The 15,121-nt window shown below is 56.2% G+C and overlaps 1 protein-coding gene across 5 annotated transcripts in view; it reads left to right on the forward strand.

The window, feature by feature from the left end:
* OSBP2 (oxysterol binding protein 2) overlaps positions 1 to 15,121 on the forward strand; it is a 199,717-nt gene that overhangs the window by 154,949 nt on the left and 29,647 nt on the right. For all 5 annotated transcript variants that reach the window (XM_064367900.1, XM_012471364.3, XM_064367902.1 and 2 more), the window contains one exon: positions 10,084 to 10,337. In XM_064367900.1, coding sequence (XP_064223970.1) covers positions 10,084 to 10,337 — 254 coding nt within the window. The remainder of the gene's footprint in view (positions 1 to 10,083; positions 10,338 to 15,121) is intronic.

Genomic DNA, 15,121 nt, shown 5'->3' on the forward strand with positions numbered 1-15,121 from the left:
TGCAACTCCAGTGAAATGGAAGCAAAGCCTGATATTTATATGGCAGGCCTGGTGCCCCATCCCACAGGCCCCACCCTGGCCTTGTTAATAGGTGTCCCTGGTAGGGCAGAAGCCCCGCACGCCTCTCCTGGATAAGTTGTTGGAGAGCCCAGAGGTGGTCTCCCCAGCTTCCCGCGGTGCCACGGGCTCACTTTGCACTCGCTGCAGCAGGAGATGAGGGGAGATGGGCCTACGGAGAGGCCCCGAGAACCGAGACGACACTGGCGCTCTGGCTTGGGTTTTCCATCTGCCTGCCAGAGTTTGTGATTTATTATTTATTATTATCTGATTTTCCATCAGATTAGATCCTGACATGCCTTCCAGCATCCTCGGGTTGAGCTTCTCAGTCTTTAGCTGTCTGCCTCCTGTAGGGGAGTGGTGTCACTTGTCCAGTTACCCAGGGGTCTTTATTTTTAATTAATGATCCCTTTCCTTGCAGAATCCCTATAGGGCCCCCTTTGGGTGAGGCAGATCTGTTATCCTTCTGGGTTCCCCAGTCAGGAAGGACTGGCGGTGCCTCAGGGGCACTCGCTGCTCCCTCACTGCTTCCGTCTCCTACTTGCTGCTTCAGGGGGGCTCAGGCTCCAAGCGGTGGCCCATTCCACCTCTGTCCTGGGGCTCCTGCTCCTTCCTCTCCCTGGAGCAGCATCCTCCCATGCCACCCACCACTAAGTTTCACCATCCCGCACCGGCTGTCAAGCTGCCACCTCCTTCCAGAAGCTTTCTCAGAGCCCTACCCGCAACCTGAAGTCATCTCTCCAGCTCTCACCCAGTGGCTCCCGTATGACCCTCCTGTGTGAGTGGCCAGAGACTCCCTGTTCTTTTGGAAGCTCATAGAAGACCCCTCAGGCTCTCCTCCATTGCCTGAATGGGCAGTGTTGGCAGCTATAGCCTGGAGGGAGGGAGGTCCTCCTCTGGTGCCACTCCAAGGCAGGCTTCCACCTCCCGCCTGCCCCCTCTAGGCCAGGTTGGAGGATACCAGCAGGCAGGGCTGGGCAGGGGCCCACCTGGTCCCACAGCCCCTGGTCTAACAAGCTGCTGTAGTCTCTTGACCTCCAGGGCCATGGGGGTGCCAGGTGCCACTAGGCTGTAGGTAAAGATCAGCAGGCCAGGCGCAGTGGCTCACGCCTGTAATCCCAGCACTTTGGGAGGCCAAGGCAGATAGATCACCTGATGTCAAGAGTTTGAGACCAGTCTGGCCAACATGGTGAAATCCTGTCTCTACTAAAAATATAAAAATTAGCTGGGCATGGTGGCACACGCCTGTAATCCCAGCTACTCAGGAGGCTGAGGCAGGAGGATTGCTTGAACCCAGGAGGCAGAGATTACAGTGAGCTGAGATTGCGCCACTGCACTGCAGCCTGGGCGACAGAGTGAGACTCCGTCTCAAAGGGAAAAAAAAAAAAAAGGCCAGGCACGGTGGCTCATACCTGTAATCCCAGCACTCTGGGAGACTGAGGCAGGTTGATCACAAGGTCAGGTGTTCAAGACCAAGCTGGCCAACATAGTAAACCCCGTCTCTACTAAAAACACAAAAAATTAACCAGGCATGGTGGCAGGCACCTGTAATCCCAGCTACTCAGGAGGCTGAGGCAGGAGAATTGCTTGAACCTAGGAGGTGGAGGTTGAAGTGAGCCAAGATTGCACTCCAGCCCAGACAAGAGTGTGAGACTCCAGCGCGAGACTCCAGTGCAAAAAAAAAAAAAGAGTTAGCAGTCTTGGGGTCTTGGGCAGGCTCCTAACTCTCCATGCTGCCCTTTCCTCTTCTGGGGGTGACACTTGGAAAATACCGTGTAACATGTGGAAACCACCCAACAGCTGGAAGTGCAGAGGAGGCAGTCACCCAGCGACTGGGTTGTTCATGCTCAAACACGGTGACGTCACTTGATATCCCCTGGTCTCCCACCCATTGCCTTTCTCTCTCTTATCAGCATCTGGCTAATTGGATTCTGTGATAGGGCTCTGGCAGCTTAACAGCCCTCCCCAAATCTAAATCAAAGTCAGCAAAGCTGCTGTAATTGAATGTGGGCGGGGCTAACCACACAGGCTGGGAATGGCTGTATTCTGGCGAGGGTGCAGCGCCCCCGCAGTACTGAAAGCAACACCGTAGCGCTGTTTCTCCTCAGAGCCCCCACTCGGGGGTGGAGTGTCTCTGCATGGCCAGACTGTGACAGAATAGGATGCAAGCCCTGCTTAAAGTCGGTAGCGCTCAGGATGGAATGAGCGCCCCGCCGTGGGGATCTGGAGCCCTGTGACGGGAGCCCCAGAGAGCAGTGACCGCTGGAGGACGAGGTCATGGGCTGGAAAGTTGCCAGGGCTCAGGGACTAGGCCTTGCCCGCTCCCAGTCGTGCATACTTGAACTCAGCTCTGCCGAGAGGGGAGGGATGGCAGTGCCGGTCTCCATTAATCATGCTCTGGACCTGAGGGAGGTCCGCTGGTCCAAGGGAATCCTGCCGGTGACTGACAGTTGGATATCAGGCCCCCGGCACCCGGTGACTGACAGTTGGATATCAGGCCCCCGGCACTGCAGCCCCTACACTGCACTGATGCAGACATGCCTGCTGTGGGGAGTGGGGAGCAGGGCAAGGCTTCTCTTTCTTTGCTCCCCACAGGGCCCTGCCTGGTCTGTGGACACGCAGGAGATGAGCAAGTTCTGAGCCCTGTCCTCTGTCGCCCAGGCTGGAGTGTGGTGGCGCCATCTCCGTTTGCTGCACCCTCCGCCTCCCAGGTTCTAGCGATTCTCCTGCCTCAGCCTCTCGAGTAGCTGGGATTACAGGTGCCCACCACCATACCCAGCTAATTTTTTGTATTTTTAGTAGACACAGGGTTTCACCATGTTGGCCAGGCTGATCTCAAACTCCTGATCTCAGGTGATTCACCCGCCTCAGCTGCCCAAAGTGCTGGGATTACATCATGTTCTTTTAAATATCTGGACACCCCAAATGTGACTCCAGTTAGCCAGAAGCTGGTGAACCAGCCCAGTGCTTGGGAGCCCAGAAGAGGGAGCCTGAGGGCACTGCACCGTTGAAGTGAACCACACTGGGCCTCCTGCTGAGGAGGAAAGAAAGAAATCTCACAATGCAAGTGTGCAGCACGGCGCAGGAATGGGAAAGTGCCCAAGTCAGCACAGAGGGTGCAGGGTCTCTGCATGCGGCACTGGGATGGGTTGAAGAACCGGGAAGGAGAGAGGATACAGGGTGCTGGTGCATGCTGCTCCAGCCTTGCTGGGTGTGGGCTGTCGGAACGTCCTTCACTGCCCAGGACCCTGTGGGTGCTCCCAACATCCTCCTCCAGGCCCCTGCTCTTCCACTCCCCACTCCCCCCAGGCCCCACCGGCCTGTCCCCTGCCAGGACACATCTTAGCAGGACCTCACCCAGAACTCACCCAGCCCAGCACTAGGTGTGGGTGCAGTGAGCAGGATGAGTGCCAGCCTTCCACCCTGCCCCAAGGGTGCTCACCTCTCCAGTGACACACGTGAGGGGACGGGTCCCTGCTGGTCATCCCATGCCTTAACCCTGGAGTTCACGGGCAGGTGAGGGCAAAGTTAGGTTCCCCAAAACAAGCAGTGACAGTGGGGTGGCCGCAGGGCCTCTGCCCCCACAGCACCACTCTGTTACCTCCTTCCCGCAATCCATAACTGGCCAATGCAGGCTTTCAGTTTCTTAGTTTCAAAAAGCTGCCCCCACCAGGGCTTCCCCATTGAGAAACTTGATCTGTTTTCCTCCAAAGATGAGGAAAAAGTTCCACTTCTAAAAATAGCCCACCTGGCTCCCATGCACTAGCTGTTTCCATGACAACCCACTTCTTCCTAGGAGCCTCCCGACGATAGAGGGGTCCTGGCCCTGAGGGGGTGCCCTGTGGCCTCAGTCAGATCCAGCTATTACAGGGGTCAGGAGAGCCCTGAGTGGGGAGCGGGGTGTGGGGGCACAGTAAACAAGCAGGAGCTCCCCTGGTTCCGAGCCTCTATGATTTGAAGTAAACTCAAGACGGTTACAGCCCAGTGTGGTGGCTCACAATCCCAGCACTTTGGGAGGCTGAGGTGGGTGGATCACTTGAGATCAGGAGTTCGAGACCAGCCTGGCCCACATAGTGAAATCCCGTCTCTACTAAAAATACAAAAGTTAGGCGGGTGTTGTGGCACATGCCTGTAATCCCACCTACTCAGGAGGCAGAAGAATTGCATGAACCCAGGAGGTGGAGGTTGCAGTGAGCCGAGATCGTGCGACTACTCCAGCCAGGGTGACCAAGCAATAAGGACGCCATCTCAAAAAAAAAAAAGTTATGTGCAAAAGTGAACTGTGTCAGTAGAAGGTGACAGAGGTCTTGGCGGGCTAGGGGCCTACGGCCCTGGTGCATGTGAAGTCCCAGCTCTGCACTGGCCATGTGCCGGGTGGTTACCATCCTTCCCAGAGCAGCCAACAATATCCCCGGTGTTAGGACCAGCACACTTACCCAAGGCCATGTGGAGTCAGAAGCAGGACTGCCTGGCCCAGGACCGCCACCTCCCCACCCCAGGCTGCCACCTCCATGCAGAGAGCCTGGTCAGGGAGGCATATGTGCCAGTCTTTGCAGGAAGGGCAGAGGGACTGGAGAGGTCTCTGTGCCTCAGGAGTCTCAGTGATCCACTTGAGAGCATCCAGGGTCAACTCCCAGGCAGTAAATCAGACCGTAGTGATCAGAGTGAGTGAGAATGTGGCATGGTGTGCAGCCCAGCCACAGCGACTCAGTGCAACAGCCAAGCAGCGGATCCCAAAGACGTCCATGTCCTAATCCCCAGAGGCTGTGGAGGCATTGCCCTAGATGGCAAAAGAGATGTTGCAGATACAATGAAGAATCTTGAGATGAAGATTCTCCTGGATTACCCAGGTGGGCCCAGCGTAATGACTAGGTCAGAGAGAGCAGAAGATGCTGCTTTGCTGGCTGTGAAGATGGAGGAAGCAGCTTGAGCAAAGGAGTGAGGGCGGCCTGCAGAAGCTAGAAAAGGCAAAGCAACGCCTTCTCCCCTGGAGCCTCCCAAGTGAACACAGCCCTGCCAACGCCTGGATTTCAGGACTCCTGACTTCCAGAGCTGTAAGATAATAAATGTGTGTTCTGGACTGGGTGCAGTGGCTCATGCCTGTAATCCCAGCACTTTGGGAGGCTGAGGCAGGCGGATCACAGGTCAGGAGTTCAAGACCATCCTGGCCAACATGGTGAAACTCCACCTCTACTAAAATTACAAAAATTAACTGGGTGTGGCGGCACACGCTTGTAATCCCAGCTACTCAGGAGGCTGAGGTGGGAGAATCGCTTGAACCCAGGAAGCAGAGGTTGCAGTGAGCTGAGATCACTACTACACTCCAGCCTAGGGGACAGAGTGAGACTCAGTCTCAAAAAAAAAAAATTGTGTTGTTTCAAGCCATTGTCTTAATTTCCCCGGACTGTCATAATAAATTACCACAACAAGTGGCTTAAAATGACAGGAAATCATTCTCTCACAGTTCTGGAGGCCACAAGTCCAAAACGAAGGTGTTGACGGGCTTTACATTCTGAGGGCTCTAAGGAAGAATCTGTCCCATGCTGTCCTCTTGGCTTCTGGTGTTACTAGCAGTCGTTGGCATTCCTTGGCTCATAGCAGGACCCATCGCTACACCCCTCGGCTTGTATGTGCGTAGCTAGTGAACGTGAGTGTGTATTTCAGGAATCGGTGTTTTTCTGGGGATGGTCATGTCTGTGAATAGGCTGGGGTGCTTATTCCACAGTCATTGTTCCACACAGTCTCAGGAGCTGGCCTGCACCTTATTCCCAGTCATGCCTGCCTCAGAAGCTGACATCAATTGCTCTTTCCGGGCTCCACAGTCTGGAGCCCATATTCCACCACCATCACAGAGAAGGCATGGGCCCCCTCTCACCCCAAAATGTCTCTGAGGAAGAGCAGAGTTAGCTCTCCATCTTGCATGCCCAAATGTCCTTGCATTAAAAGCCACATCCTTTGCAGATGGCAGAGCAACTTGCTGGGAGCCTGGTCAGTCGCTTTGCCAGGAATGTTTGATCTGAACATTAGAAGTGCCCCAGAAACAGCAGCGCACAGGCAGCTGGCCAGAGCAAGTCCTGGGGACGTGCAGGCAGAGTTCAGGAAGATCGCCCTGGCCACTTTGCTTGGAGGCACAGCTGGGGGACATGACTGGCTGCTTGCAAAGCAGAAGGACAGGGAGGCAGCCTCCCCTCCAGAGCCTTTCAGCTCTGAGTCCTCCTTCCATCAGCCCCCTCGTTTAATTCCCTGGGTCACTGTCCTCCTCTTTGAGCCATGTCCTTGGAGGCCTGAGCCCCTGGCCTACAGTGTAGGGTTGTGGGTTTCTTCCCTGCCTGACCTGCTATTCTCTGGTTGCCCCATAGATTCAGCCCAGATGTCCTCGTGCCAAGCCATGGCCCTCTTGCTAGGATGAGGGCACGGGGAGGCAGGGGACAGGGTTTATAGCCATACATCCCCCATGCACACATCCTGCCTCCCCGCTCTTCCTGGCCAGGATGACAGTCTGGGAGAGGGAGAGAGACAACATAGGCCAGCAGGGCAGATGCAGTGCTCCCCAAAATCCTGTGATGGGGGCTCATTGTGCAGGGTGAGAGTTGGGGCTCACTCCCTGACTGGAAGTCACTGCACAGTCTCACAAACACCAGGGTGCCCACACCTGTAATCCCAGCACTGTAGGAGGCCAAGGTAGGCAGATCACTTGAGGTCAGGAGTTCGAGACCAGCCTGTCCAACATGGTGAAACCCCTTCTCTACTAAAAATACAAAAATTAGCTGGGTGTGGTGGCATGTGCCTGTAGTTCCAGCTACTCAGGAGTCTGAGGCAGGAGAATCACTTGAACCTGGGAGGCAGAGGTTGCAGTGAGCCGAGATTGCACCATTGCACTCCAACCTAGGCAACAGAGTAAGACTTCATCTCATTAAAAAAAAAAAAAAAAAAAAAGGCCAGGTGCAGTGGTCCACGCCTTTAATCCCAGCACTCTGGGAGGCTGAGGCAGGCAGATCACTTGAGGTCAGGAGTTCAAGACCAGACTGGCCAACATGGTAAAATCCCGTCTCTACTAAAAATACAAAAATTAGCCAGGCGTGATGTCACATGCCTGTAACCCCAGCTACTCATGAGGCTGAAGCAGGAGAATCGCTTGAACCCAGGAGACAGAGGTTGCAGTGAGCTGAGATTGTGCCACTGTACTCTAGCCTGGGTGACAGAGCAAGACTCCGTCTCAAAGAAAAAAAAAAGCAAAAGCTAATTTAATGCTTTTTTTTTCTAATTTAAGGAATATTATATTTAATAGTTTTTATTTACACCTCTAATCTTAAGTTTCATCTCTTTCCAATGTGGGTCTGCTCCATCAGGGGGCCCCTTTACCCAGAACTGAGACTTCTGGACTCAGTGTGGCCAGAGTTTAGCAACATGAAGGCCAAGTCTCTACTAAAAATACAAAAATTAGCTGGGCGTGGCAGACACCTGTAATCCCTGCTATTCGAGAGGCTGAGACAGGAGAATCACTTGAACCCAGGAGGCGGGGGTTGCAGTGAACTGAGATTGTGTCACTGCACTCCAGCCTGGGAGACGAGTGAGACTCCAGCTCAAAAAAAATAAACTTAAAAAGAGCACAGGCTCTAAAGCCAGACACCCGGCTGGCTGCTCAGGAATCCCCTTGGCTTGTGACCCTGGGCAATTTCAACATACCTTTCTGCCCCTAGCTCTACCTCACGGGGTTGTTACAGGCATTAACTGAGGCAGCGCCTCACCCAGGGCCTGGCACCCAGAAAGGTGTGGTACACATCAGCCGTTAGAGCCTTTCTAAGGCCGATCCAGAAAGAGGAAGACTTACAGGCAGACAGAGCTGGACTCAGATCCCCGTCCTGCCCCTCAGTAGCTGGGCACTAAGCTGATGGCTTGGCCTCTCAGAACCTGCATTTTCTTGCCTGCAGGGAGGGAGGAATAGCCGCTGTCTACCGACCTCCACTGTGAGGCCCAGAGCGACAGCGGATAGAGCCAGTGACCCAGACCCTGGTCCAGCCCGTGTGGCCTCCAGACATTTGGGGGCCGCAGTTGGGCTTCTGTATGCAGATACTGGCTGTGGCCTATCAATAGCCTTGCCAGGGTAGGGACTGTACCATCCCCAGGCGACAGATGAGGAAATCAAGGCTCTGAGAGGTGAAGTCATGCTTAGGCCGCCTGGCTGGCCACCCTCTTCCTTCCCAGCTGCCAGGGCCTCCATGAGAGGGACAGATGGTCGTTTGAATAACAAGTTATTGTCATCTGGGGGGTGCAGTTGGGCTGGCTTGTGACAGGAGGCTCCCTGACTCCAGGCTGGATGCTACCCCAAGGCCCCTGTGGCCAGCGGGAACAGGGTATGCCATGAGCACTCTTCCCAGCTCCCCTTGGCTCGGGCCTCATGTAGCTGGTTGGCCTGACCCTGCCATGGACACCATGTGCACTCAGAAAGGTGACTCAGCCACATCCACCCCCACGTCCCTTGCCTGCTGTGGGAAGAAACATTCCCTCACCATACGCATTCTTTTTTAAAAAAAATCTCATGTCTTGGGTTACAGATTTTCTTCATCTAAAAAAAGTTTTTTGCTGATTTTTTTCTAAACAAGGTGTTTCGGAAACCCCTTGGCAGCTACAGGCTCTGGGACTCACAGGGTGGTGTCAGCTGCTTGCTGTCCTGTGCCAGGTGTTAAACAGCAGCAGGGTCCCCGGTCAGCTGCCCCCACCCCACCTGCTGTGGTGTGCCACCCCCGAGACACCCACAGCCCCATGCCCCGGACGCAGGCTGGGCTGGCAGGAAAGGGAGGTCCAAGGGCCCTGGGCAGCTGCATGAGAGAGAGGTGAGAGGGCCGTGGGAGCCAGCAGAGGGCACAGCCTGCCCCTCTCATGGAGACCCCAGCAACCCAGAAGGAAGAGGGTGGCCAGCCAGGCTGCGTGGGCATGACTTCACCTCTCAGAGCCTTGATTTCCTCATTTGTCACCTGGGATGATCTGGCCCCTACCCTGGCAAGGCCATTGAGAGGCCACAGAGTGTCTGCACACAGAAGGTGTTCCATCAGTGAGAATGACTGCACTCCTGCAGGGGGATGGGTGAAGGCAGGGACAGGGGCACCTCAACTGTGACATGGGATCTTTGGGCAGACTGTTTTTGTTTGTTATTATGTTTTGGGTTTTGTGTTTGTTTTTTGTTTTTTTTGAGACAAGGTCTCATTCTGTCATCCAGCCTGGAGTGCAGTGGCACGATCACGGCTCACTGCAGCCTTCACCTCCCCAGGCTGAGGTGATGCTCCCACCTCAGCTTCCTGGGTAGCTGGGACCACAGGCACGTGCCACTATGCCCGGCTAATTTTTCAATTTTTTGTAGAACACAGGGTTTTGTCATGTTGCCCAGGTTCTTGTGGCACTTTGGACAGAAGGCAGCATTGGGCTGGCCCTCAGAGGGGTGGGCAGGGCGGGACTTCTGGTAGGGGCAGGTGTGAGAAGGTTCCAGGCAGTGGGGATGCAGCAGGAAAGGCCCAGACGGGAGCGCTTGAGCCTTTGCAGGGAACAGGGGACAGATTGGTGTGGCCGGGGGAAGGACATGAGCGGAGAGCAAAGTGAGGTCGACTGGACGGGGGTGATCGGTTTGGGGTAGGCCTGTGATGCCATTCCTGGGTCTTTGTGCCCACAGAGCAGTCTCCACCTCGCCCCCCAGCATGGACCATCCTTCCCTGCACCACAATGTAGGAAGCTGGCACCCTGCACGCAGGAGGGTTCCTGCGGGCCTGCCACCTCCAAAGCCCAGTCCTGGCCCTGCCGTTCAAGTTGGGCTCTCTTTACGGTCCTTCCCACTGACTCAGCTGGGCCCTTGGGAAGGCTGGGCCAGGATGGCACAGGCATCTCACCCTGGCCAGGAAAACGGGAATGGACACCATCTCAGGGACTGATGTTTTTCGAGTGGTGCTATCTGCCCTGCACTGCCCGGCCCGGCTGTGTAGGCCTCTTGGTACCGTGTCTGTTGGTAATGACCATAACGACTATTTTCTTCCACAGATGACTCTGGGGATGACGACGAGGCTGCCACCCCAGCCGACAAGAGTGAGCTGCACCACACCCTGAAGAACCTCTCCCTGAAGTTAGATGACCTCAGCACGTGCAATGACCTCATCGCCAAGCACGGCGCCGCCCTCCAGCGCTCCCTGAATGAGCTGGACGGCCTCAAGATCCCATCCGAGAGTGGGGAGAAGCTGAAGGCGGTGAACGAGCGGGCCACCCTCTTCCGCATCACATCCAATGCTATGATCAATGTGAGTACCTGCCCCCACCACCGTCCTGGCACGGGGCTCCCTGGCTCTGGCCCCGGGGTCCCTGAGTGGGTGACCAAGGGTGCTTGATTGAAAGGCCAGGGTTCCATTTCCTGCGTCTCCATGGTGTTTCCCAGAGCCAGCGCCCCCAGCTAGCTTCAGGGTTCTCGAGTCATCGCCTTCACCCTACCATCACTGGGCAAGGACATACTTCTTAATCGTCAGGAGGAAACTGGAGCTGGGTGTGGACTCTGGTGCAGTCTACAGTTAGTTCATGCCTGGATGAGAAAGGTCGGGGCCCCAAGTTGACTAGCCAGCCTGGCAGGTCAGCTCTGCCCTCACAGTAGGACACAGCTCCCACACTGGCCCTCAGCGGCTGCTATGGCTCCTCCCTGGGTTCATTCCCCAGATGCAGGGAGCAGACGCTGTGCATGCACAAAGGGAGGGTGTGTGGGGAGGGGCCGCAGTCGGGGGCTCCCTGAGCTAGAAGAGCCTCAGAGCTGAGGCTGCCAAGGTTGTGCCAACCAGATGGTAGACGAAGCAAGTAACTGCTGCTGTAAACTAAGCAGCCCAGCGCGGGAGTCAGCCACTCACCCCGGCTCTGGAAGCCACACGACTATGACTGGGAGCCAGGAGGGTCTCTCGATGGTGGCAGGAGGGTCTCTCGATGGTGGCAGGAGGATCGTGCTCGGCCCTGCTTCACTCTTTCTGTCTGGGGAGTGCTCCCCAGAAATGTGTGTGCTCCTCCAGGCCTCCGCCCTCCAGACACAGGTCTGACTGCAGCAGCCTCCTCCCAGGGCAGTCCCACAGCGGGGCACATCTGGGCCAGGGGTATAGTCGTAGGAGCTTGGTGTGGCCTGCTGGGAGCAAGGACACCAGAGCAGAGGAGCTGTGCCAGAAATGGAGGCTACTACAGAAGAGGAAGCGAGGTCCAGAGAAGGGGGTTCAGAAGAGCCATCATGCTGGCTGGGGACAGTGGGCAGTGCTGGTGGCCGGGCGAGCTCACTACAGGCCAAGAGCCCAGGCTAAAACCTGGGCATCCAAGACTGCCCCAAGCCTGCTTCACTGGCCTGTTGGCAGCATGATTGTGGGGCGGGAGGGCCACCCCACCACCCACACCCACCCAGATATGCTCAGGCTCAGGCCTGGAGCGCCCAAATGCAGCCTTGGGAATCCCACCCTGGGGGCTGAGGCTGAGTGAGGTGTGCCTCCTTCCCCGACCACTGGGAACTCGAGCTGCAGGTGCCCATCAGCAGGTGTGTGTGCCTTGCCCATCCAGATCCCACAGTGATGGGGGTGGGGGGCGGTTGGCCCCATGTGCCAAAGATGCTGACAGGCTGCTGGGCCACCCTGCATGTTGGCCCCATCGTCGCCCACCCTCTCAGGCCCACTGTCCTTACAGCCCACAGACCAGGTTGCTGTGCTTCTACCAGGGACACACACAAATGTAAAGCACTGAATGACATAATGATGCATTTATATTTCCCCGTCCGTCCCGGAAGCCCCCACTGGAGGCTTCCCAGGCACTGCCTCCCCACCCAAGACCGGAACTGCTTTGTCTTGAGTAAGCGGTTTTGGCTTTTCCAGGATAACGAGCTTCTCAGCTGGCTGCCGTCTTGCACGCTTTTTATCAGGCATCAGAGGCTCATCTGTGCTTACGAAGCCATAAAAACAGCTCCAAGTCTAAGTGCCTAATGAATTGTTTTATGGGAAGTATAACCCCCTGGGGTTGGTCACGATTCCTTTCTCCAGCTCCAGCATCCTGGGAACGTGGCAGTAGAGTCGGCCCTGAGTGACGGGAGCTGTGCCTTGGGCTGGGTTCTGCCAGACCTGCTGGTGTGAGCCTGCTCCGAGGGCCCTCCCCAAGCTCCTGCTGTTAAATCAGGGGCAGGGAGGGCAGGAGTGCGGGGCTGCCCCGACAGACTGTGCTTGTAGCCCAGGCTAGCCCAAAGGCTCATGTTTCCCCTGGGACCCTTCCTGCCAGCTACTCCTCACCTGGCAGGAACCGGGGCAGTTCTGGAAGGGCTGTTTGCATGGCTCTCGGACACCAAGTGTTCAGCCCCCACTATGTGCAGAGAAGCCACCCTGAAGACCATGAGACACACGCGTTCCCGCCCCTGGCCAGGCCGTGGCTTCGCAGCTGTCAGGAGGTGGTGTTGGGCCAGGGCTGTGTAACTAGGACATCCATGCTGCTCCCACCTCCAAGCCTCCAGGGAACCTCTTCAGACCCCAGACCACTTACCCCTTCCAACAGTTAGCCCGCTTAGCACCGTGACGGATTGTGAGTGCCAGCATGGAAACTGAGGCTCAGGGAAGTCCCCTGAGCTGTTCAACATAACCCAGCTGGTAGGTGGCCATGCCAAGATGCAAACCCAGGTCTGTGTGGCCTGCAGGAGGAGTGATGGCCACATCTTCTCCAGGGAGGTAAGGGTAACACCCCTGAGGTTTGCAGAGGCCCCTCCTGCTGTAGCCACACACCAAGGTCAGGACACGGGGCAGCCTCACCCATGCCCTGGGCAAGATCCCATCCTCAGAGATCTCTGTGAGTCCCTGGAGTTCCTTACCTTTCAGCTTCAGGGTATCCTCTGGTCATCATGGCTGCAGCCCCACCAGGGCACCCTGTGGGAAGCCAGGGACTTGGAGTTGGAAGCTACCCACTGAGGTCCCCAGTTGGTACAGGGAGGGTACCAATCTCATCACCCCCAATCTCTCCTGATCTCACAGTGTGAGGGAGCTGCTGCTCCCCACCGCAACTCCATCCTGCTCCCCAGCCCTGCCTGACTGTGATGTGTGCAGGCATGCTCCCTGCAGTGTCCATGCCTGCACCGGGGGAATCTCTACTCCCACAGGCTCCTCAGACAGAGCAGATCCTCCTCCCAGTGAAATGCTGTGTGTTTTCCACCTTGTGAGCTCTGATTGAACCCAGTCATAGAGGTGGAGCCGAAAATGAGGGACGGCTGGTCAGACAAAGCCCACATGGAGGGTGCCCTTCAGAGCGCGCTGGAGCAGGCAGCTGTCTCCCTACAGGGACAGGGTGGCTGTTCCATCTTCACTTTTCCCCAAGACCACAAAGAATCCGGGGTTGTTCCACCTTCAGGAGAAAAGTCAGGGGTGGCTGGGTGCAGTGACTCAACACCTGTAATCCCAGCACTTTGGGAGACCGAGGCAGATGGATCACTTGCGGCCAGGAGTTCGAGATCAGCCTGGCCAACATGGTGAAACCCTATCTCCACTAAAAATACAAAAATTAGCTGCGTGTGGTGGTACAAGCCTGTAATCCCAGCTACTCGGGAGGCTGAGGCAGGAGAATCACTTGAACTCAGGAGGTGGAGGTTGCAGTGAGCCGAAATCGCACCACTGCACTCTAGCCTGGGTAACAAAGTGAGACTCCATCTCAAAAAAAAAAAAAAAGTCGGGTGATTTTTAAATTTCTTTCAAGTTTGGGAAGGGCATTGATATCATAAGCCTTTAGGTCCTCAGCTCCCAGAAGGGCAGGCACTGGGGTCCTCTGGATGATTCCCAAGAGCCCAGGACCCACGGCTAGTGGTGTGGGCCAAGTTTGGGGAGAGCCCAGGAAGGTTCCCAGTTGGCAGGAAGGCAGCTTCTGGCCCAGCTAACTACAGCCTATAGGGAGAGCCAGGGCAAGGCTTGCCTCGCCTTACAGAGGGTGGAGGCAGCAGCCATAGAATGGGAGGTAGGCCTCTTTCTCCCAGGCAGAGAGGGAAAATATTAATAGTGACCCCTTCTGGGCTGTCACCATGCGCAGGCGTCTTTCTGCTCTGGCCAGGATGGAGACCTGCACCAGTTTGGCTCTGAAGCCCCTCTGTTATCCCCAGCTGCCCACTCGGTTACCCTTCCTGGGCCTCTGGACGGTTCTCCAGCCATGGGGGGCCCGTGGGCAGAACCTGGTCATTGGGCGAGGTTGCCGATTGTGTGAGTGGTGGCTTCACCTCCCCACTGCCCTGGAAAGGAGAGCAGACGCCTCACCTTGCCCCTTAGGGAACCTGGAGAGACCAGCTTGGCTTTTGGGTTTTCAACCATGAGAGGGAAACAGGGTATGGGGTTCATACGATTCCTAAGCATCCCCAGCAGGCCCAGCAGCCTCTCCCCACCTGTTCCCCATGGGCCACCCATCCCTGGTTCCGTCTTCCTGCACTGGTGGCAGTTCCCCCAAAAGCCACACCCCAGCTCCTGAGGACCGGGCTATGAGGGGCTGGGACAGGCCCTGCCAGTGAGAAGCCAGGATGGGAAAGGGGATGAGTTTTCCATATGTTGTGTGACATGCCGGATACTGCATGCATCTCCCCTGCCCCCACTCCGCAGGCTTACGCATGGGGAGAGCAAGGCTGAGGGGCTCAGGATCCCAGCCAAAAAGGATATGAGCCCATGTCTTCCTGATTCCAGACCCTGCTACAATGCTGTATTATGGTAGAGAAATAAACCTGACCCTCCCCTTGATAGTGGGCAGGAGGTCAGGAAAACCTCCCCTGTCCACCCTCACCCTGCATCCCTGTCCTGGCACCACTGATCACCTGCCTTCTGCAGGTCTGCAGAGACTCGCAGCTCTTTCTACTGCAGCATCTTGACCCATCCTTCCTGCAAGGGCAGGACACAGTATTCTCGCAATCCCAGGAGCCCTGTAGCCTCTATGCCTGGCTCAGAGCCCAGCACATGGGAGCCTCGGCAAATGAGAGGGAGGGAGGGAGGGATGGGGGAGAATATTGTGAAAAATCACAGGAGCAAATGAATGAATCGCTTAGTGTCTGGCAAAATTCCCTAGTGGGTAG

Source organism: Aotus nancymaae, unplaced genomic scaffold (genome assembly GCF_030222135.1).
Source record: "Aotus nancymaae isolate 86718 unplaced genomic scaffold, 86718_ANA_hifiasm-v0.15.2.pri h1tg000076l, whole genome shotgun sequence".
Classification (NCBI taxonomy): Eukaryota; Metazoa; Chordata; class Mammalia; order Primates; family Aotidae; genus Aotus; species Aotus nancymaae.